At 46.5% G+C, this 23,851-nt stretch overlaps 2 protein-coding genes across 2 annotated transcripts in view; both read right to left on the reverse strand.

The window, feature by feature from the left end:
- The window catches only part of LOC114259457 (squalene monooxygenase SE1), a 284,070-nt gene that overhangs the window by 8,569 nt on the left and 251,650 nt on the right, over window positions 1-23,851 (reverse strand). The gene's annotated exons all lie outside the window — the stretch shown is intronic.
- LOC114321123 (protein MAINTENANCE OF MERISTEMS-like) lies at window positions 44-22,531 on the reverse strand. Its single transcript, XM_082902717.1, has 4 exons — window positions 21,995-22,531; window positions 21,705-21,866; window positions 21,371-21,611; window positions 44-669 (listed from the first exon to the last, which is right to left on the reverse strand). The coding sequence occupies exons 1-4, from the start codon at window positions 22,499-22,501 to the stop codon at window positions 44-46; spliced, it is 1,536 nt and encodes a 511-aa protein (XP_082758843.1). The 5' UTR covers window positions 22,502-22,531.

Consider the following 23,851-nt stretch of genomic DNA (forward strand, 5'->3'; position numbering starts at 1 on the left):
CGCTCGTCTTCAATGATCATATTGTGCAAAATAATACACGTCTTCATGATGTAGTACATATCCTCATCACTTCAACCTTTAGTTGGAACTCTGACAATATTAAATCGTGCTTGGAGCATCGAAATGCCCTTTCAACATCCTTCCGACATGCCTCTTGCGTCCTCACAAATAGTTGTCTCTTTGCGCCTTGAGATTGAGATATTGTTTTCACAATCATTGCCCAACAATGATAGATACCATCAACAAGATAATACCCCATGGTGTACGTGTGATTATTGATGGTATAGTTGGCAGCAGGGGCACATCCTCTAGTTAATTCAGCAAATAAAGGCGACCTATCAAGAACAGTAATATCATTTAGAGAGCCAAGCATGCCAAAGAAGGTATGCCAAATCCACAAGTCATAGGAGGCAACTACCTCGAATACAACTGCTGATTTGTGGTAGTGTCCAGTGTAAGCACCGGCTTGGGCAATTGGACATTTACCCCAACGCCAGTGCATATAATCCAAACTACCCAACATTCCAGGAAACCTGCGTTGCTCTCCTTCTTGCAATAATTTGGCAACATCTACTTCATTTGGGGATCTTAAGTAATAGGTAGCAACAATTGATCTGGTAAAATTCAAGGCGGCAATTGCAGTACTTTCGCCAATTCTAATGTACTTGTCTACAGCATTAACAGGCACGTCGTATTGCAGGATCTAGAGGTGAGCATGGTCCGGATTGGACCGGATTGGGGTAAAACCAGGACCAATCCGTTATCTACGGTTCTTGAAAAATTAGAACCAATCCAATCCGTTTAAATTATGGAACCAATCCGAACCAATCTATTTAAATACGGATTGGATCGGTTTAGGACCACGGATTCACATAATTAAATAACAAAAAAATATATATAACACTTTAATTTCATAAAAATATAAACATAGCGCTATATTAGTTCCATAATAGCAACATATATTTCTATAATAGTGACATACTGTTCTAGAATTTAAACAATCATAAGAAAACTAGTTTCACCATAAATATTTAGACCATTACAAATTAAAATTAAAAACTAACAAACAAAAGTAATAAAAGAAGATGTTATACGGTTTTAGGTTTGAGTTTAGATTTTATATAGAATAAGAGAAGATACTATGGGGGAGGATATATAATAAAAATATATACTATTTGTATACGATCCGGATCGGTTCCGATCCGGATCGGTTCCAATCCGGAACTGTGGGGTTCAATCCGGAACCAATCCGTGTACTACGGATTTTTAAGTCTTCAATTCGGAACCGAACCGCGGATTCAAAAAACTAATCCAAACCTATCGGATTGGACTGGACTGGATCGGATTACGGATTTCACGGATTCCTTGCTCAGCCCTAGCAGGATCCGAAGTGCTACAGTCATCTTCTGTACACCAGATAACCCAGGAGCACCAGTGGCATTGCGGGTTGTAGACACCCCATTTTTGACCGACCTTAAGACTCAGATGTCACTGATTGAGCGCTTGGTGATGTTGCATAATGTGCTCGTTCAGAAGTTTCAGAGTCACGGCCGTGAGCCCTGCCTCTGGACTTCCGAACCCTCTTCTGTGCCTTGTCTCGGTTTGCGAACCAGACTCGATTTTCTCTGTTTCTTTTCCTGAGGGGAGGGAGGGGTCCAGTAGACCATCTCTCAATGTCCGCAGGCTACATTTTGTGGCCGTAGGCCATTTTTCCCATTTCGGAGTCCGGTTTCCGGTTTCCGGTTTCCGGTTTTTCGGGACCGTTGGCCGTGTGCCTCGGTTCGGGACCGCCTAACCACCTCCGTTTGTTCTAATTTTGGCATACATCTTATTTTCTCCCTTTTGAGGGACACTGGGGTCTGAGAAACCCACTTCGTGGCCGAATGCCACTTTCGGTGCTTAACAGCCCATTTTCGGGACCTCGAACTGCGCGTTTTGGCCCCCGAACTTTCGTTTTGCAACGGTTTTCGTTCATTTTTGGCAGGTACCTCTGTTTTATCACCGGGGAGGTCACTGAAGGGTGGGAGGCCAACAATTGTTGCAGCAACCAGTTATACATCCTCCGAGGCCCTCCGGCGCCCGTTTTTCGCACTTCCGGGCTAATGTTGAACACCTTGGGCCCACATTCTCGAACTTTGAACCACATATTTGTGATGTACACACATGGGAGGACACTAAAAGTTGGTGGCTGGCCATTAATGTTACTTGACCCTTTTGACCCCCTCCTTCCGGGCTAATGTTGAACACCTTGGGCCCATATTCTCGAACTTTGAACCACATATTTGTGATGTACACACATGGGAGGACCCTAAAAGTTGGTGGCCGGCCAGTAATCCCACCTGACCCTTTTGAACCCCTCTTTCCGAGCTAATGTTGAACCCCTTGGACCCACTTTCTTGGACTTTTAACCACAGGGTTGTGTTGTACACAGATAGGAGGACACCATCAGTTGGTGGCCGGCCACTAAATCTGATTGACCCTTTTGACCCCTAGCCGGCCGGCTAGGGGGTGTGGCCGGCCGGCCACCTGGAGCAAAAGTAACAGGCCGGCCGAGCTCCTTGCACTGTGCACTTTACAGCTGTGGAGCTTTATCCCCTAGAAAATATCAATATCCGGGGGATATTTTGTGGGGGAAAGTTGCTCTCCTTTTCCCCCACCTTTACACCCCCTTTTTGGCCCTTATAACCAGCTGGTGGCTTCACTTGTAGGGGTTAGAAAAATTGCTCTTCAAGCTTCCACACACAAAGCCATCTTTATCCCTCTCATTTCCTTGAAAATTCCTAAGTCCTTAAGCACCATTTCTTCTACACCACCAAGCTCTACCATCACCACTTCATTTCCAGCAACAAGGAAGGCTTCTCAAAGGCTAAAGGAGCTGCAAATTGATCCAAGAAGCAACAAAAGCTTTGATCTTCAAGGGTAAGTAACACTTCTCCTCTTTTGACCCTTTTTCTTGATCCATTTGTAAGCCCCATATGCTTTTTGTTTCAAGCTCCGGCCCTAACTGAAAGGGGCCCTCTTTTGAGCTCATTTTCACTTTTCATTAAGGGCTCAACCCTGTTTGAGCCCTCCATGATGCACTTGTTTCATTGATCCTCTTATATGTCATAATCTTGCATGCTATTTTTGGCCCATGAGCAATCTGTTTTCGAGCATGTTTTAAACTGATATTAGGCTTATTTTGAGCCCCTCTTCAACATTGAAGAAGGGCTCAACACCATTTGGGACTTCCATGTTGTACTTACCTTTATACTCCTCTTTTATTCCCCATTCTTGCATGCAATGGCAGCCTACCATGCTTTTGTTTTTGGCCATTTTACAGTTCTGAAAAAGTGCTTATTTTGGTCCATTCTTCATGTTTCATTTAGGTCCTTTCATGGTTTGGGACCTCCATATGCCACTTCATGTTATATCTCTCTTTTATTCCCCATTCTTGCATGTTTAGTTAGCCTATCATGCTTTTGTTTTTGGCCATTTTACAGTTCTGGAAATAGTCCTATTTTGGCCCATTCTACATGTTTTATTAAGGGTCTTTGGATGTTTGGTGAATATTTTGCATACCTCATGTTATAGCCACTTTTGAACCTCATTTTGCATCACATTTCTATCATGTTTGTATACTGATTTGAGGTTTTCCATATACTGTAAATATTCATATTTTTTGTCCCTCTTCAATGTTGTAGAAGGAAATTTTTCAGTTTGGATTTTACTTATACCACTGGCTTCATTACCCCTCTCTTGGCCCCTATTCTTGCATGCCATTTTTGCCCTACCTATGCTTGCTGTTTGGCCATGTTTATAACTGTGAAAATGCCTTTTTTGGGACTGTCTAGCTTCTGTCCTTGCATTGCATGTCCATATTGTGCATGTTTGGCATAGCTATAGGCCATTTCGGGTGCCTAAATTCGCATTTCGGGACAATTCCATGCATTTGGTATCATTTCGCCTCATTTCGGGACTGTTTTCCCCCATATTTTAGTGCTAAGATTCCATTAGAATGATTGCATGCCATTTTCATGCCATTGCATCGCATCGCATTTTGCCATTGCCTCGGTTTGCGTGCCCGTGTGCACGCATTTCGAGACACCTCATTTTTTTATCCGTCGGCATCCTATGTGAGTGTGGCTGAGGCTCACTCATGTTGGTATAAGCCCATATCATGTTTTCATGCCATTGCATCGCATTTTGTCATTGCTTCGATTTGCGTGCCCGTGTGCACGCATTTCGAGGCACCTCATTTTTTATCCGTCGGCATCCTATGTGAGTGTGGCTGAGGCTCACTCATGTTGGTATAAGCCCATATCATGTTTCCATGCCATTGCATCGCATTTTTTCATCGCCTCGGTTTGCGTGCCCGTGTGCACGCATTTCGAGGCACCTTTTTTTTCAGCCGCCGGCATCCTATGTGAGTGTGGCTAAGGCTCACTCATGTTGGTATAAGCCCATATCACATTTCCATGTCATTTACATCACATTCTGTCATTTTCTCAGTTTACGTGCCTGCGTGCACGCATTTCGAGGCATATCATTTTCATAGCATTGTGCATACTAGGTTGTATCTTAGATTGCATTCTGCCTTTTTCTCGGTTTGCGTGCCTGCATGCATGCATTTCGAGGCATGTCATTCCGTAGCATTGTGTATGTTAGGATTATATCTTAGTTGCATTTCATGCATATCATACATATTGCATTGTGTTCGGGATAGGAGTTAGTCCGGGCACGGGAAACGAGGTGCGTTTCGTACTTCGAGTGACGGAACGTGTCTCAATTTCCCAGTCACCGACACTCCAGATTATCCATGATGGAGTTAGGTTTTAGCTGTAGTTTCATGTGCATTCATCCTATATTGAGTTGTGCATTTCGACTCCTCGGCCATCATGCCTCGGTATGCATGATTGGTGGCACGAGGATCGAGACATGCATATATCTGTGAAAATACATTGCTATGCCCCTTTCCTGCTCTCTGTTGCAGCAAAATCAGGAATCAGCAACTTTTCGGGACTTAGCACGCTTTTCAAGAATAACAGGTGTAAACAGAGGCTAATTGGGGCATTCCGGTGGATTTCCGCGCAAGACAACCCGGACATGCATCATCCATCAGAAGCAAGGCAGTCCCTAGCTTGCATGCCAGTTTTATTTATTTTCTTAGTTAATTTGTTAATTAATTCGGATTCTGTAATATTTGGACTGTAATATTCTTTTATTTGGGACTGTATATTTATTTGGACCCTCTGAGTGAGGGCACAACTGTAATAAGTGTGCGTGAGTGTGATGTATGTCTTCCAACCCCACGTCTTTCTCCCTTTTATTTATCCGCTTATGATGGTTAGATTAGGGCATATTTAAATTAGCATACAGTATGACAGCATGTTTGCATTCATTCATCAGTTTTGCATGCACCGGGCTCGGCGCATCATACTAACTGCATTTGTATTTCAATTCTAAGTTGAATGCATGTTAGCTGTAGCATTCCATATGCCATGTTTAGAATAGCCGAGCCTGCTATAGTTGCATCTTTCCATGTGTTGCATTAGGCATTTCTGTATAATTAGGATCATGCATGATTTCTAATGAATTTCTATTTTGGCTTGGAGTACTCGGTAAGCTTTATGCTTTAGCATCCTTGCATGCGTGTGAGCGACTGCCATGAATAGCATGCTTACCATGAGGCTATGTGCTTATCTGATATAACTGCCTGAATGCCTGTGGATGAAGGTTGGGTTACTTAAATTGGAATAAATCATCAAATGTTTTAAAGCCTACCTGCGGGTAGCAAACCATTTTCAAAAACAAGCATGAAATGTTTCGTTCCAATTCAGGCGACCCGGTCTATATTTGTATGCTGTGCGTATCACATAGTAACCTAGGCTAATAAACCAGAATAAGAACTCACAATGTTTTCAAAAATTGATATCATGGTTAGTAGAGGCCGGTCTATGACCGGGCGAGCGGGGGTGCTCACGAAGTGACCTTCCCCAATCGTACCCAAGTTCCCGAGCCGAGGCAACTTTGGTGATGACGGACACGTGGCCTTTTGGCACCGAGTCAGGGTTTCCTAAATTTCCCAAAATAAAATATTTAGGTGGCGACTCTGTATCTGGCAAAGTAGTCCATGTGTCACGACCCTAACCCGCCCCCGTGGGTTAAGGACGTAACCGGCCAGTAATCATGAGATTACCTACGGCCTCAGACTGTTCTAAACGTATTTTAACAGAGTTAATGGGGGCCAAACGGAAGCAAAATTAAAAACTTTGTCCATAGAGCCGTGCTTATATGCACATCAAACAAACCATACTCAGATACGTTAATAACTCACATCAAGAGTACGGCTTCACCAAATTCATTACAGACAGGATCGTCCAAAACGAGTCAACCTATAACAGACTATATACAGACATGCACTAGGTCCTTGCCAACAAGACAAAACATAGGTACATAGTAAAAGGGCAAGGATGGTCTCATGCGCGAGGCACACGACTAACTCTCCCAAAACTCCTGTTGTTTCTAGCAGACTTCACTGGGGCTGGGTTTGGACTTCCCTTGGCTCACCTACGAATACATGAATGAGCGTGAGCGATAGCCCAGTGAATAATATCAAATATAACAGTTACATAACAATATGTAGAACAACATGCTCCAAACGGCCTTGGGCCCAATTCATACTTCTGTTTAACAGCAAAATATATATAACTATACGAAATGCAAGTCAAGTAACTGTAGTTCCAAACATTCTGGCCTTTGGCCCATCCGGGTTTCCATTCATTCATGTCAAACGGCCTTCGGCCCACTCTTTCATGTCAAAACGGCCTTTGGCCCACTCATTCATGTCAAAACGGCCTTCGGCCCACTCTTTCATGTCAAAACGGCCTTTGGCCCACTCATTCATGTCAAAACGGCCTTCGGCCCACTCTTTCATGTCAAAACGGCCTTTGGCCCACTCATTCATGTCAAAACGGCCTTTGGCCCACTCATTCATTTATTCTTGTCAGTCTTTTGTCCACAATCCCAATTAACAACTCATAATATTTATAGGGGAATAACAATTGGACATTGACAAGTTTTCAAATATTGATATTACTCACAGTGATCGGCTTGTGGATGCGCCCTGGAGCTTGACCCTACACATTTCATGAATACAAAAGGGTCACTAACAGTTCAATCCGCTCTTTAATTCACATATTCCTCTTTAGGCTTTGTTCTTATCTCATTAACTCATTTACAATGCTTAACACATGCCTAAGAGTGCTTACAAGTGAAAGAGAACGGAAAACGAATCACAGAATGCATGAACAAAATTCCAGGAAACAGGGTCCCCGCTCGAGCGTAAGCTTCTCCGCTCGAGCGGACCCTTAAGGCCTGCAAAAGTACTGGTTGCACGAAAGATGCGCTCGAGCGTGGAATAGAGCGCTCGAGCTGAAGGTCTGTCTACAAAAATCCACGCTCGAGCGTGAAGTGTCCCGCTCGAGCGGCCATTACCCCGCTCGAGCGGACCTCAAAAATCTGGGTTTCCCAGATCGTGTTCTTGAGCTCCAAATCAGTTTTCCATCTACATTTCTTGCATGCAATGGTTCAAATTACACATTTACACATGCTAACATGCTACTAATGCAAGATTACAACATTGGGAAGCTCAATTACATGAATTATCTACATGCATGTCCCAAATTATCTCAAACCCATCATCAACATGCTCAAATTCAAACATTCAAGACTTATACTCCCATGATTTGTACATGCATGTGGGAGATGCTCATCATTCTCAACTTAGATGGTACAAATGGTGACTACAACATGAGCTTTAACCAAAACTCCACATGAATCATGTGTTTCAAGCTCAAACATGCAAATTCAAAGTAATTTCTTACATGCATGAGTTCTAAGACTTCAATCTCAACAAAAATCAACTCATTACATGTTCTTGATCACAAACAACCCTTGAACTTACAAATTACAAGTAAGAGTTCATGAAATCACTTACCTAAGAGCTTCAACACTCAAGCTCTAGCCAAATCTTGAGCTAGATCTTCAAATTCCCAAGTCTTGAGCCCAAATTACACAAATCTCTCCCTTTTTCTCTCCATGGCCGGCCTCTCTCTCACTCTCAATTGTCTAACTCAGATTTTGAGTTTTAAAAGAGCTAAAGGAGAGTGCAATACAAATATACAACAAGCCCCACTAACAAATATTTTAATATAAAATAATGGGGTACTTAATTTATCAATTTAATCAGTTTAAATTGACCAGAATCAAATTTCAATTAAATTTCACCGTAGGCCCTAAAAATTATGCCAACCACAATGGCGTAATCAATTTCGGGTTCCGTGGCCGATAAGGCCCTCAATTAAATTTCCAAAGCAGACTACTCAAACAGATATTCCTACGATGAACAGATAAAATTTCAAACCACATATTTTCACATAGTGGAATACAAAATCATATCAAGATACATAATCACATCATGTTAAGGACCAATTAACATACTACGGAACAGGGGTGTCACACCATGTTTGGCACTTCTTTCAAAAAAATCTGTTTTCTCAAAAACGATTTGCCGGATTTGGACTCTTTGGTTCAGACTTAGAACCGTGACTAACGAAAGTCGAGTCCGAGCTGTGGCGAGGTCCCCCGCGGGCTTGTTACAGTTTCTGGCGACTCTGCTGGGGATTTAGAGAACTTGACTCGAACTCGTGATATCTTTTTTTACTACACATGTGTGATTCTTTGCATTGCATTTGCATTGGTGCGCCTAGGACACCGTGTTTGCCATCTGCTATTCCTGAACGGTTTGCCGGAGGCTTGTCTTGTCAAGGCATGACCATAAGGCTGACCGGTTGTGGGCTCTGCCAGTATGGGAACACAAACCCTGGTTTTACCGGGGCACCCTCTTTGACCATTCGACCTAGTGCATATTCGGATCCATAGTGACCATTCCAAACTAGGACAGGTTGCTTACCCGTTTATAGGTTGTTTGAAACCGCTGCGTGCATAGTGAAGCCCTAGCTCCTAACAAAATAGGACAGGGAAACCCTACCCCAACATAGGGGTGTTTTGGCCCTCACTTATCTGTTATGTGCTTTAGAGTGCGTCTCTACAGGAATGTATGTATCAGTATATGAGTTTGAGTATCAAGCCTGCGGGCATCAGTTCAGTATTGACAGTATCAGGCCTGCGGGCATCAGATTAATATATGAGTTTGAGTATCAAGCCTGCGGGCATCAGTTCAGTATTGACAGTATCAAGCCTGCGGGCATCAGATTAGTATATGAGTTTGAGTATCAAGCCTGCGGGCATCAGTTCAGTATTGTCAGCATCAGGCCTGCGGGCATCAGTTCAGTATTATGGGTATCAGGCCTGCGGGCATCAGCCAGTATTTGAGAATTAGTTATCTGCGGATATCAGATTCTGTTTTAGGGGATAGTGATACAGGGATAATAATCAGTGTTTGAGGACAGTGTGTTATTCAGCTTATTGACTATGTGTTGATTATGCCCGGCTGTGTGTCATGCATTTTATTTTAAGCTGTTATGCTGTCCGTTTATCTGTTTATTTATTTCCTTTTCGCTTTATTTATCTTTTGCTAGGTCAGTTCTAGCACAATTGCTTCCAACCCGACAGGCATTCCCCAAGCACTTTGGACACGAGGTCGTCGACTCCATCGATCTGAGGATCTAATCGACGGACAGCCAGTGTTCCATTCTCTACCCCCTGTTACCAGAAGGAAGCAGAAAAAGCGCAGTGTATCTGAACAGAGAGCACCAGAACAGTGGTTTCCCCCATCAGTGGACAGTTGGATTGAGATCCCCATTGAGACAGATCTGCCGGTAGTTCAGATAGATCAAAACAGTATGACGGCACCAACAGGAGTTGAGGAGATGATGCGCCAAATGCAGGAAACCATGCGGGCCATGCAGCAAGATGCCGTTCGCCGGGATGAACTCGCCAAGCAACAATCCGAGATTATGACCCAGCAAGCTGAGCTGATTACCAGACTGCAACAACAGAATACAGCATCTGCTTCACACCAAATTCCTCCTCCGGCAGGGGCTCCATTACCTAAGCAGACACCTGTTGTTCAGAACGCTCCTCCAAACACCCAGAATACTGTGCCGACTATCCAAAATCTGCAAGAGGACACAAATCTTCCAACGGGGCCAGCTCCGCTCCCGCTTCCACCACAACTGTCCAAGGTCCATACACCCAATCACCCGGACTCTCCATTCGAGGTCGAGGTTGATCATACAGCTCTGAAATTGAGCAAACTGGAGAAACTCTTCAAGAAATCCCAAGGGGTCAAGGCTATGCCGGATATCGAAGATGGATATACCAAGGAGGCCGTAACACTCCCCGATAGGTTCAAAATGCCACAAATCGACCGCTTTGACGGGACCGGCGACCCCATGGTCCATATTCGACTGTTTGCAGACATCTTGCGGCCAATGGGCCTAACACGACCACAGAAGCTTTCATTATTCGGCCGAACCCTGTCGGGTGTGGCCTCCCATTGGTACGCAAAGTTACAAGATGAAGTGAAGAAGAATTGGGATGAAATGGCTGAGGCCTTTGTCGCGCAATATTCATACAACACTCAGATCGAGATCACAACCCGTGATCTCGAAACGACAAGGCAAGAGCCCAAGGAAACTTTCTCGGACTTTGTGATCCGATGGAGGGCAAAAGCGTCAATGATGACTTTAAGGCCCACTGACAAAGATCAAATCCGGATGATTGTGGGCAATCTCCACCCAAAGTTGATGCAGAGAATGATTGTAGTCCCCTTCCCTACTTTCGCAGATTTACATGAGATGGGGGTGCAAATCGAAGACGCAATGAAACAAGGTCTGTTTGACCACGACAGGGAACAACCGAGGAGGACCTTCAACCGTAACAACAATGCGGGCCCGAGTGGCGCTGCAAATACGAGAGCCTCGGAAGTTAGTATGGTCACCACCACTCCCCCTCCCCCTCCAAGGCCTATGACTGCCACACCCTTCTCCGGCGTGTCCGGAAGCAACACACAAACCAACAGATTCCAACCGCGAGGCCAAAGAACCTTTACCCCACTATATATGCCCCTGACCAAGGTTCTGGGAATATTGATCAGGAAAAATCATTTGAAACTTCTAGAGCCAAAGCCATTACCAAATCCACTCCCCCCCTCTTATGACCCGTCAAAGTACTGCGCATATCACCAACAACACGGTCACGATACCGACCGTTGTTACAGATTGCGTCATGAGATCCAAGATCTTATTGACAAACAGGTGATCGCGCCTCCTGATAAACCCAATGTCACAACCAACCCTCTCCCACCACATAACCAACCTCCCCCTCCCAAAAGAATTAATTTTATCCAGACTAGGGTCGCATCTTACGATCCTAGCATCTATATTACACCCACCCACCTACCCAAGCCGGAGGTGCTCCTTCCCGATTGCACTGACTTCTTGTGCATGGTGGACATCTCTAAAACCCAACCAGAACCGATGGTGGTGACCGTCGAAGATAGGGCAGGGCAGATTTTGGGAGAGAATGAGATTGTTGAATCTGGGACTGGACAGAATTTTGCTGGGGGAGCCTATGATCCAAGCAAGTACATCCTATCAACGAGCCGAATTGGGCTAGGTATAGAATTGCCAGAGACAGGAGAGCTATGCATGATCCGGGGGGGATGGATCTGGGCTATGGACAGATGATCTGACAGCCGTAAAGGAGGACTTTGCCAACTTGTAATTTTTCGATGACCAAGAACTGGAGGATACGTCAATCAACTGGTACGATTATGAGGGATCAGCGGAGGCCACTGGATGGCTCGAGGATCAACCAGATGCAGTGGGGGAAGCCTAACCAGAACAGAGCCCGGCAGGGGCAGAAGTATCAGTTGTGGCCGGAATGGCCGAAAGTCAAGCTGTATCGCCGGAGAGCGCCGGTGCTAAGAATTCCGCTCGAGACATGGGCATTATGGATACGGGAATTGTCGAACAAACAGCTGTACTGATGCAGCTGGAACGAGAAAAGTTTGAGGAGGCTGAGAGAATTAGGAAAGCTAAAGGCCCTGAGGGGACTGAAAGTGTTGTGTGCACGAAGATAGAGAATGCTGCGAGCATGTTGACAGGGAATACTGCAAGTACAACTAAACCGGAGCCAGACAGGTGTCTGTTGGCTGCCGATGGAATGTGGTGGGAAGACGATGACTTATGTCTTGCCCACACGGATGAAGACTGGGGGAATAATCAACCGGATGACACTTGGTACCTCGATGAGGTTGACCATATGACAAGAAGTGGGCGGTACTTCAACCCCCACACCTGGACCAACCCGAGGCATCCGGGAAGGATAGAGAAGCGGAGAAACAGAAGGAGAAGCAGATTGAAGATGAAGCTGTGTTGAAACAGTTAAAAAAGATACAAGCAGACATCTCCATCTGGGGACTGCTAATGGCATCACGAGTACATAGAGAAGCTGTCCTATCTGCTATGGACAAGTCCAAACTCTCCATAGACACCACGCCTGAACAGCTGGTTGGGCTGGTTTTTCCGGGAGGAGGTTCCCCAGCATTAACCTTTTCGGACAAGGAGCTACCGCCTGAGGGCACAAGTCATAACAAACCTCTCTATATTTCTGTGGAATGTAGAGATAAGTGGATACCGGTGGTACTTGTTGATACTGGGTCTGCGATTAATGTCTGCCCAACCAGAACGACATATGCGATCGGGTTAAAACCCGCGGACTTCGTCCCAACTACCCAAGTGATCAGAGCATACGATAATACCAGCAGAGAAGTGATGGGGACTGTTAAAATTCAAACCAAGGTTGGTCCAGGACAACACAGCATCGAATTTCATATCTTGGACGTTCCCGCAACCTTTAACCTACTTTTGGGGCGACCGTGGTTGCACCAGGTCAAAGCAGTCTCTTCCACTCTACATCAAATGCTAAAGTACCCTCACGGGAAAGGGGTAGCGATCGTTTTTGGGAATTCATCAATCCATCCGCCACCGAAAGTGTCCACACCTGTCTTGGAGATTGAGCACGGCACGGAGGATGTGTTTTTATCGGGGTTCACTTTGGCCGAGGCTCAAGTGGTGCAGAATGTCATGGCTGTGAATGAGGGCATGTATGTTAGTGCACAATCTATCTACCTCATGAACAAGCTAAAACATACCCCCGGGATGGGATTAGGGAGAAGCGGCCGGAAGGGCGTCTCAGTGTTGGCCGAAGTGCCACACAACCCTCACGCCTTTGGACTGGGTTATCTGCCCACCAAGGAGGATTGGGTGAGGAAAGGAAAAGAAATGGCCGGAAGGGCCAGGGCAAAGAAGGCCGGGAAGCCATTTGAGTTAATGCATAGGCCCATCTGGGGTACCCTAAACGGACGCTTCGTCCGGGAGGGGGAAGATTTTCCGTTCTGCGGCTTCCCGGAGCCATGGCTAAACGCGGAGGGGACGCGCGTGCCTGGTTTTGAAATCTTCTTCGACATACAATTATCTGGGGATGACGTTGCCGAAGCGCAGACAGACCCACCAACTGAGGTTGAACAATGTGAAGCAGTGGATCCTGAGGGCACAGAGCTTGAAATGAGGGTAGCACTGGCGAGTCTACTATCAGATCCTCCGATCGGCCAAGAGTGCTTGGGGGATAACACTTCGGTTTCTGTGATTGGAGATGAAATTGCTGCGGGCTTTCTAGCGCCGATCTTGGATGCATCTATCGCACCTTCTCTCATCTGGCAATATGAAGAAGGCTTTTTATCTAGCAGCTCCAGGTCAGGTAGTGAGCCGGAATCTGATTCTACCGAATCTTATGCGTCGGAATCAGATTCCAGCTCGACTGAGTCTGAGTCCGGTATTCCTGGGGGTGATAACCCGGATGCCACAGTCCTGTCTAGGTCGTCATTTTCATTTTCTTTTGAGTCTGTTGTAACAGAGGAATCTGACGGCTTGGAAATATTTAATGAGAATGATGTGGATGTGGTTTCTGAGTATTTTTCTGTGCCTTTGATTTATTGCTTAAATCAGGATTTTCAAAATTTTGATGAAAACAACGAGGGAGAAATTCCCCCAGTTTTGCAACGATTAATTGATCAAGAGCAGGAAAGATTTGTTAAACCTTTAATGGATGAAATCACTACTGTGAATGTTGGTACTGAGAAGGACCCGCGGCTGGTCCAGATCGGGTCCACGTTGTCTTCAGAGGAGCGCGAGCGCTTAGTCGCTTTATTAAAAGATTTCAAAGATGTTTTCGCGTGGTCCTACGAAGACATGCCTGGAATCGATCCTGAGATTGTACAGCACCGGATCCCTTTTGACCCCGAGGCCCGCCCTGTCAAACAGAAACTCAGAAGGATTCGCCCGGACTGGGCTCTCAAAATTAAGGAAGAGGTCACCAAGCAAATTGACGCAGGGTTCCTGCTGGTATCTGAATACCCAACTTGGTTGGCCAACATTGTTCCGGTGCCAAAGAAGGACGGCAGAATTCGGGTCTGTGTAGACTTCAGAGATTTGAACAGGGCCAGTCCGAAGGACGACTTTCCCTTGCCACACATCGATGAATTGGTGGATTTCACGGCAGGACACGCCTTGCTTTCGTTTATGGATGGTTTCTCAGGCTATAATCAGATAGTAATGGCACCCGAAGACCGGGAGAAGACTGCGTTCACTACCCCGTGGGGGACATATTGTTATAGAGTGATGCCATTCGGGTTGAAAAATGCTGGAGCTACGTATCAACGGGCAGCAACTACAATATTGCATGATATGATCCATAAAGAGGTCGAGGTGTATGTGGACGACATGATTGTCAAGTCCAAAGATAGAGAGGGCCACTACACCGCCTTACAAAAATTCTTTCAAAGGATCAAAGAGTTTCGGCTGCGACTGAATCCCCAGAAATGCACGTTTGGTGTTACAGCAGGGAAGATGCTAGGGTTTCTGATTACACAAAGGGGCATCGAGGTCGACCCTTCCAAAATCAAGGCCATCTTAGAAATGCCACCACCAAGGACTGAAAAGGAGGTGCGAGGCTTTCTGGGTAAAGTGCAATTCATAAGACGGTTTATTTCTAAATTAACCTTGACTTGTGAACCACTTTTTGGTCTCCTGAAGAAAGGAAAGAAATTCCAATGGGACGGCCGATGTCAAGCAACTTTTGAGCAGATCAAAGAGTATCTACAGAACCCACCCGTGTTGTCACCACCAGAGCCGGGGAGACCGTTGATATTGTACCTTTCGGTAACTGAGACTACCATGGGCTGCATGCTCGCGCAGGAGTCAGAAGACAAAGTGGAAAGGGCTATATACTATCTGAGCAAAAAGATGCTGGATTACGAAACCCACTATACACCGCTGGAGAAGGCTTGTTTGGCCTTGGTATGGGCAACCAGGAAGCTGCGACACTACCTGTTAGCCCACTCTGTAATGTTGGTTTCGCGTTTGGATCCCATCAAATATCTTTTCGAGAAACCAGCACTTACGGGTAGGCTAGCTCGTTGGCTGCTGTTGCTCTCCGAATTTGATTTGAAGTATGTAACGCGCAAGTCAGTAAAAGGGAGAGCAGTAGCGGAGTTCCTTGCCGACCACCCGGTTGAGGGGGATGAAGCGGTTGAGTATCTATTCCCAGATGAAGCCATTCTGCACGTCGAAGATGAAACTTGGACGATGTACTTTGACGGAGCGTCAAACCAGTATGGGTATGGGATAGGGGTGTTGCTGATAGCGCCTGATGATTCCCGTATCCCTTTAGCATTCAAGCTCCGGTTCAAAGTTTCCAACAATGAAGCAGAGTATGAGGCATGTATTGCTGGCCTGGAAGCAGCCTTGGAATTAGGGGCAAGACGGTTGGACGTCATTGGGGACTCGAACCTTGTTGTGTCTCAAGCAAAAGGAGATTGGAAAGTCAAGGAGGAAAGGATGATAATTTACCACCAAACCTTGGATCTGCTAATTCCTCGGTTTGAGAAGCTAAATTTCACCCACCTCGTAAGAGAGAACAATAGGTTTGCAGATTCATTAACAACTCTATCTTCTATGATAGACATCCCGTCCGGAGTCCGGATGCGTCCAGTCATTATTGATCAAAAGTTTGCGCCAGCATACGAGTCGATTTTCGCCATAGATGAGGTTCAAGACGGCAACCCCTGGTATTACGACATCTGGAACTTCTTGGAAAAGGAGACATATCCACTAGGGGCAAATGCCAAAGATAAGAGGGCCATCAGAAGAATGGCTGCTCAGTTCATTATCTGCGGGGGTAAGCTGTACAAAAGGGGTCATCTGGGAATGCATAAGCTCTGTGTAGAAGCTGAAGAGTCGAAACGCCTGATGGAAGCCATCCATGGGGGGGACCACACATGAATGGAGTAATGCTGGCCAGAAAGATCCTCAGACAGGGCTACTACTGGTCAACCATGGAGGAGGATTGTATTAGCTTTGTTCGGCGATGCCACAAGTGTCAAATCCACGCAAATCGCATGAACATCCCGCCGTCAAAACTGTACAACATGACTTCGCCATGGCCTTTTTCAGTCTGGGGAATTGATGTGATCGGAGCTGTTACCCCGAAGGGGTCAAACGGGCATGAGTTTATCCTAGTAGCGATAGATTATTTTACAAAGTGGGTCGAGGCCCAATCATACGCGGTGTTGAAGGCGTCGCACGTCGCAAAGTTCATCAGAAACAACATCATCTGTCGCTACGGGGTGCCAAACGAGATAATTTCAGATAATGGTTCCCACTTCAAGAAAGAAGTGGTAGACTTATTGGAGAAATACAATGTGGCTTTCCATAAGTCATCTACATACCGGCCGCAGACCAACGGAGCGGTTGAGGCCGCCAACAAGAATATTAAGCATATACTACAGAAGATGGTAGAAACCTATCGGGATTGGCCAGACAAGCTGCCATTTGCTCTGTGGGGCTACAGGACTTCAATCAGAACTTCTACTGGAGCAACTCCATATTCATTGGTCTATGGAATGGAGGCTGTTCTACCCATCGAGATTGAGGTTCCGTCGTTACGAGTATTGGCTGAATGCCAGATAGCCGAAGCAGATTGGTAGCAAAGCAGATTCGAAGAACTCATGCTCTTTGATGAAAGAAGACTGAAAGCACTGTACCACATCCAAGGCTATCAACGCAGAATTGCCCGGGCTTTCAACAAGAAGGTTAAGTCCAGGAATCTGAAAGAAGAAGATTTGGTGCTCAAAGACAACCGAGCTCCCATCCACGACCCAAGGGGCAAGTTCAAACCCAATTGGACTGGTCCTTACATCATCAAAGCTATCTGGTCAGGTGGAGCTGTGGTTCTGATGGATCTAGATGGCTTGGAGTTCTCACAACCGATCAATATGGACAAGTTGAAGAAATACTATCCTTGAGAGGCTCGCTAGGCCGAAAACCCGAAAGGGCGACCTAGGCAAAAGTCAGAGCACAAAAAATTAGAAAATATAAAAACTGAGCTTGCAAGGTTGAAAACCCGCAAAGGGCGGCCTTGGCAAAAGTTAGAGCGCAAAAGGAGAGTGAAAATACTCGAGTGAACCTGAGCCTGAACTACGTAAGGCTTGATTCCCATCTTTGGGATACGTAGGCAACTTCACCTCGAAGTTCAGCCATAAACTTTTCCCCGATCAACTCTGTCCATTTTGATCATCTCAGTCATCTTTATCCATCAGCATTTATCGCGATCTCCGGTACAGTGCTGTTCAAACTAGGGGCAACTTTCCGTTGCCACGACGGTGCAAAGTTACTCAGACTAGGGGCAACTTTCCAGTTGCAGGGATCTGGGGTTGTGCATCTCAGTGACAGATCTTCGGCGTGTCCAGTTCTGATCCACATCGAAAATAGTTTTGAAAAGTTTTAATAAAAGTTGACTTTGTTCAAATCAATCTTTTTACGACTAAGACCATTTTTGGACAAAAAACGGAAAATTTTCAGTACCACAATTTTCAATTTCATTGATTTCAAAACTGAGTTCTCCTGCTCTTGCATTACAATCGAGGTTGCTTTTTTAGTATATTCATAACGAAAACTTGAAAATGCTAAATAAGCAATAAATTTGGGGCATAGTTGAATCAAGTATCTCTGTGACCCCTCCCAGAGCTGGACGAAGCATCTGATGCCAAGCTAGGCCCAACCTGTGCCTCCTCGTTGAGCCAATCCAAGCACTCATCGGACAAAGTGCAACTGAAAGTGGAAGCAGGGGCCAGGAGCTCTCTAGTCCTCCATGTTGTGGCATATCGGGCAAGGTGTGCACCCCGGATCGGGAAAGCGGCTGGGTACTCAATCCCCTCCGGTGGGCAGGTCTGATCATGACCAAACTGACGCAGGAACCGGAACGGAAAATAGAATACGCAGTGGGTTAGACCAATCAATTGGATCCCAATCAGCCGAGACATACTATAGCTCATTGCCGGGAGGTTGAGCCAAGGACAACGCCAAGCAATGCCGTCTACGGACAAATTGCACATCCAATCGAACCACCACCTTTCGTCAAGAGCATTGACTAGACGCTGCCGAAAGAAGTAGCCTCGAGCTGAATAGGCCGGGCAAGAATCCACAACCTGCAACTTGTCCATTAACCATACCTAGGGGAGGGATGGAAAATGAGAGAATAAAGAATAGAGAGATGTACGATGAGAGAAAAAGTGAGGAAAAGGGTTTTGTGAGAAAAATCGAGCCTGAGGGTCGAGTGATGTGAGCAAATATATATGTGAGGTCGGGTGGGAAACATTACCTGCAACAGCAGTGGACTTCCGGCAAACCTAGTCGCCTCCCGGCGATAGACAGAATCTAAGCCCATCAGTGTCTCGGCCAAGGTCATGGCAATACAGCTCTTTCCTTCTCTCAAACCTTGGGCGACTTCAATCAGGCGAATGCTAGCCCCGCCGAAGCCCGAGGAAAGCAGAAAGTGAGACAACAAACATAAGCAGAGGGCGTGTTGCCGGAAACCCTGCCAATAATGGTTGCTGCGGTCACCGGCGTCGGAAAAACGATGGATCAAACCGAGGATGTCCAGTTCCCCACTGCAGATCAGAGATCGAGCGTCATGCGCCGTAAGCCCACACATCCGCCCTAAAGCCTGAGCATGGCCAAAACGGAGCTGGGGCAAGATCACTTCAGAGCATTCAGACTCCATCAAAACTTGAAAATCTTCGAAAGTGGGACACATCTCTTGGCCGCCAAAGCTAAAAACATGCGTTACTGGGTTCCAGAACCTTGCCGCGGCATGGAGAAAAGGAAGCTGTAGCGGAGTACGGCTCAGCGTGAATAGTGCATTCAAGCCGAAACCCCGGAAATTCAGCTTTTCCGAGCCATTTAGAGAAGAGATCCAAGATGTGATATTTTCTGCGAGAAACGCCTCCATCTTTGTCTAAAACTAAGATGAAATGAATGTTCCCGATGTTGAGGCTTTTATAGAAGGAAAAACACTATTCACGGGGACACATGTCAAAAACCAGGTGGCTGCAGGACTGAGTGGCCGGCCGGCCACCTTTTCTGGCTGGCCAGCCATTTACTTTTTCAGAAATGGCCGGCCAGCTGTCTCTCTCCACAAAAATGGCCGGCCGGCTCCCAAAGGTGGCCGGCAATGCTGCAGTGTATTCCCTTGGCCCTATTTTACCATTCGAGGGAGAGTTCCAAGCATTTCCATGCAACGGGAGAGTCAAAGGCCTTCATCTCCCTCCGTTTCGGATGCGTTCCGGTGCCCAGATTGTCAGAAGTACACTCTGTTTATCGAGTTGTTGTTTTGATTATCGAGTTGTTGTTTTGCTTATCGAGTTGTTTGTCGAGCGGACATGTTTCGTGTTTTTGAGCCATTGTTCTCTGTTTAAACAATCTTTGTTAAAGTCTTGTTTATTTGCGTTGTCAACGTTGTTGCATTTTGCTTATCGAGTTGTAAACTTCCTAAGGTTCTGTTATATCTTAGTAAGTTGAGTTGCTTAGTTTGTTGCGTCGGTTCACTACCTGACTTGGTGATTACACAATGCACATTCCCATTCAATTTCATTCTTGTGCAAAATAAAATGATGCGATACAATGCTAAAAGTTTAAAATACAAACATCTTTTCAAAAGCTATTTCATTCCATCATGGCTTTACAACAAACAAAGGTACAAGTTTTACAAAAAATAAAATTGCCTAACAATGTGCAAAGTGCTACAAACTACTAGCAAAAAGAAAAATAAAGCAGGAAATAGCAGCATCAAAGTCCTCGGGAACGGGAACGAGAAGCACTCCTCATCTTCTTCTGCGGGACAACCTCTGCACCATCATCATCATCTGGGTCAGAGCTGTCATCCTCAGGATCCCCCTTAGCCTCACCTCTGTTCCCCGAACCAAAACCGAAGCCCCCCTCCTCAGCAGACGTCTCTGACTGACGGTCGGTAGCCTCTTCTTCCTCCTCAGCATCCTCCTCCTCCTCATCAGGCTCCACCTCTACAACGTGAGCCCTGCGTCTGCGGACGGGCCCTCCTCGAGCTCCTCGAAAAGGCCTAGATGGCCCGGCTCCTCGGGAAGGCCGAGATGGCCCCGCCCCCTAAAAAGGCCCGGGTGACCCAATTCCCTGAAAAGGCCTGGATGGCCCAGCTCCCCAAGGAGGCCCGGGTGGCCTGGCCTGCGGCTGACCGGACCATGAAGGCATCTGAAAACAAAGAGTTCAATTCAAATACATCAGTCCAAATATATACATCAGATGCAGATACAAGCAAAGGCTACGTGAAGTGGGTGCATGTAAATGCAGTGTCCAAGTGGGGTGTGTGTCAGATGTGCTCTACACAAGTAGTCTATCGATGTAGTAGAAATCAGCATGTCATCAGAAGTATGATAAATGCCAGAAAACTGAAGGGTACCTGAATGCCCGCGACAGACAACTGTGCCTCCCTACGCAGGACCATGCCCTCGAGTGTGGCCACCAGTCCAACCACCTCCTCCATGTACCCTCGCGGTGGCTGCAAATATGAGCTCATAATCATCAGTGAACAAAAATGTCTAAACATCTGAATGATGAATGAAAAACGGTGGAGCATACCAGCGGTGAGTCAGGATCAATGGCGTATCGATCACTGGGCATCGGAGGCTCTAGCGGGATCGGGGTCGGAGAGATAGCCCCATACTGCCACGCCATCAACTCAGTCGGCATATCTAGCCATCCAAGATGAGGATAAGTCGACGGAACCGGAGGAACCGGTCTACTCCCACCTCTGGATGTACCAGCCCTGCTAGTAGAAGGGGCATCTGTAGCCCGAGCCCGAGCCTGGCCCGAGGATGACATACCGGCAGGCCTCATCATCGGGATACGAGCTCCCGTCAATGGAGGCATCAAATATATGTGACGGTAAGTGGCGTAGTCCCCCTCCTCAATATATAATAAAACATTACTACCCAGCATGGCGCCGACTACCTCCGAGTAAGAGAGCCTGTCAGCAGTCCGCATACTGACTAGGGGTACTGCGGGAGGATCCTGAGAAAGATACCCCCATACCTGGCGCAGAAAGCGTTCCCCCAGAAACCATGCCCTGCCAACCGGCCCTTCGAGCAGGACCCTATACTGGGAGATGTCCGACCCTCCGGTATACTGAAGTCGGAGACCATCACCCAGGGACACCCAGGGCTGCCATGTGATCTGCGGATGATAAATGCATAAACCAATCAGAAATCGAGAATATGCAGAGCAAATCAAAGATGAAAATGAAAGGAACTGAAAGTTCTGAGGTACCTCTGAATGTCGCACAGTGTCAAAGTACTGTCGCAGGTAAAGGAGGGTCTCTCGAGGTCTCGGCCGGTGCGGGCCCTCGAACACCAGTGAGTATGGGGTCATGGGAACCCCTGCCACCTCCAACTCTGGGGCTAATGATGGAAAGTATACATAGACCCATAGCTGAGAAAAGCAGTGCAGAATGTAAGTACGAAATGCTGAGAGCAAAATACAGACTGTAAAAGTGCGCTGTGAGTGCAATGTACAAGTAATGAAGAGCAGAAACGTAAATCAAGAGGACAGAAAAGTACCTCCCAGGCTCTCCAGTAGCCGCCAAGTAAATCGCCCCGCTCGCGGGAGGTCGCGCTCATATAAAAGTAAAGGGTAGCCAGGCCGGCGCCACCCCAGTCATATCGATGGACCTGTGATAGGTCAACCAGAGCGCTCAGCAGGTATAGCCCGACTGTGTTCCCTCTATCGGCGAACAGGGTAGTCCCGAAGAGGAACATAAGGAAACCATGGGCATACTGCTCTGTCTCCTCGGGAGTCTCAGGCACCATCTCCGCCCGCCGAAAGTGGGAAGAGAACCAAGTGTATCGGACTCTCCCAGAAACCCTGTCAACAGGCGGGCGAGCCCCCAATAGAAACATCCAAGCGGCCTCCCACTCGCCCATATCCTCATCATAAGGGATGGACCAACCTCCTATGTCTAAGCCAGTCAACACAGCGAAGTCTAGAGGCGTCATGGTCATGTCCCCGGTAGCAGAGAAATGAAAGGAGTTGGTGGTGTCCCACCATCTCTCTACCAAGGCTGCCATCAGTGTCCTCCTGGCAGGACAACGTGACAACCCGACGCAGAAGAGCCCGAACCCTGCCAAATCTACTAAGTCTCAGACACCCTCCGGGAGCTCAGCGTACCAGTCCCGCGTGATGGTGGAACCATACCCCCGCACACTGCGGGAACCAACCTGCATTCAGAATGAATGCATGTGTCAATAATGAAATGAATGGGCTGTGTGCCAATAAGATGAATGGGCTGTGTGCTAATGAAATGAATGGGCTGTGTGCCAATGAGATGAATGGGCTGTGTGCCAATGAGATGAATGGGCTGTGTGCCAATGAGATGAAATGGGCTGTATGCCGATGAAGTGAAATAAGCTACATGCAAATTCTAACCTCGGCTGCGTGTTCAGAAAATTTGAAGTTTGGGCTGCGTGTTCAACTTTCTATCAGTGTGGGCTGCGTGTTCACTATTTAATCTGGGCTGCGTGTTCAGAAAATTTGAAGTTTGGGCTACGTGTTCAACTTTCTATCAGTGTGGGCTGCGTGTTCACTACTCTAATCTGGGCTGCGTGTTCAGAAAATTTGAAGTTTGGGCTGCGTGTTCAAATTTCAACTAGCGTGGGCTGCGTGTTCACTACTCTAATCTGGGCTGCGTGTTCAGAAAATTGAAGTTTGGGCTGCGTGTTCAAGTTTCTATCAGTGTGGGCTGCGTGTTCACTACTCTAATCTGGGCTGCGTGTTTAGAAAATTTGAAGTTTGGGCTGCGTGTTCAAATTTCAACTAGTGTGGGCTACGTGCTCACTACTCTAATCTGGGCTGCGTGTTCAGAAAATTTGAAGTTTGGGCTGCGTGTTCAACTTTCAATCAGTGTGGGCTGCGTGTTCACTATTTAATCTGGGCTGCGTGTTCAGAAAATTTGAAGTTTGGGCTGCGTGTTCAACTTTCTATCAGTGTGGGCTGTGTGTTCACTATTTAATCTGGGCTGCGTGTTCAGAAAATTTGAAGTTTGGGCTGCGTGTTCAACTTTCTATCAGTGTGGGCTGCGTGTTCACTATTTAATCAGGGCTGCGTGTTCAGAAAATTTGAAGTTTGGGCTGCGTGTTCAACTTTCAATCAGTGTGGGCTGCGTGTTCACTATTTAACCTGGGCTGCGTGTTCAGAAAATTTGAAGTTTGGGCTGCGTGTTTAACTTTCTATCAGTGTGGGCTGCGTGTTCACTATTTAATCTGGGCTGCGTGTTCAGAAAATTTGAAGTTTGGGCTGCGTGTTCAACTTTCTATCAGTGTGGCTGCGTGTTCACTATTTAACCTGGGCTGCGTGTTCAGAAAATTTGAAGTTTGGGCTGCGTGTTCAACTTTCTATCAGTGTGGGCTGCGTGTTGACTA

Source organism: Camellia sinensis, chromosome 13 (assembly GCF_055761805.1).
Source record: "Camellia sinensis isolate YWXY chromosome 13, ASM5576180v1, whole genome shotgun sequence".
In the NCBI taxonomy this organism is placed as follows: Eukaryota; Viridiplantae; Streptophyta; class Magnoliopsida; order Ericales; family Theaceae; genus Camellia; species Camellia sinensis.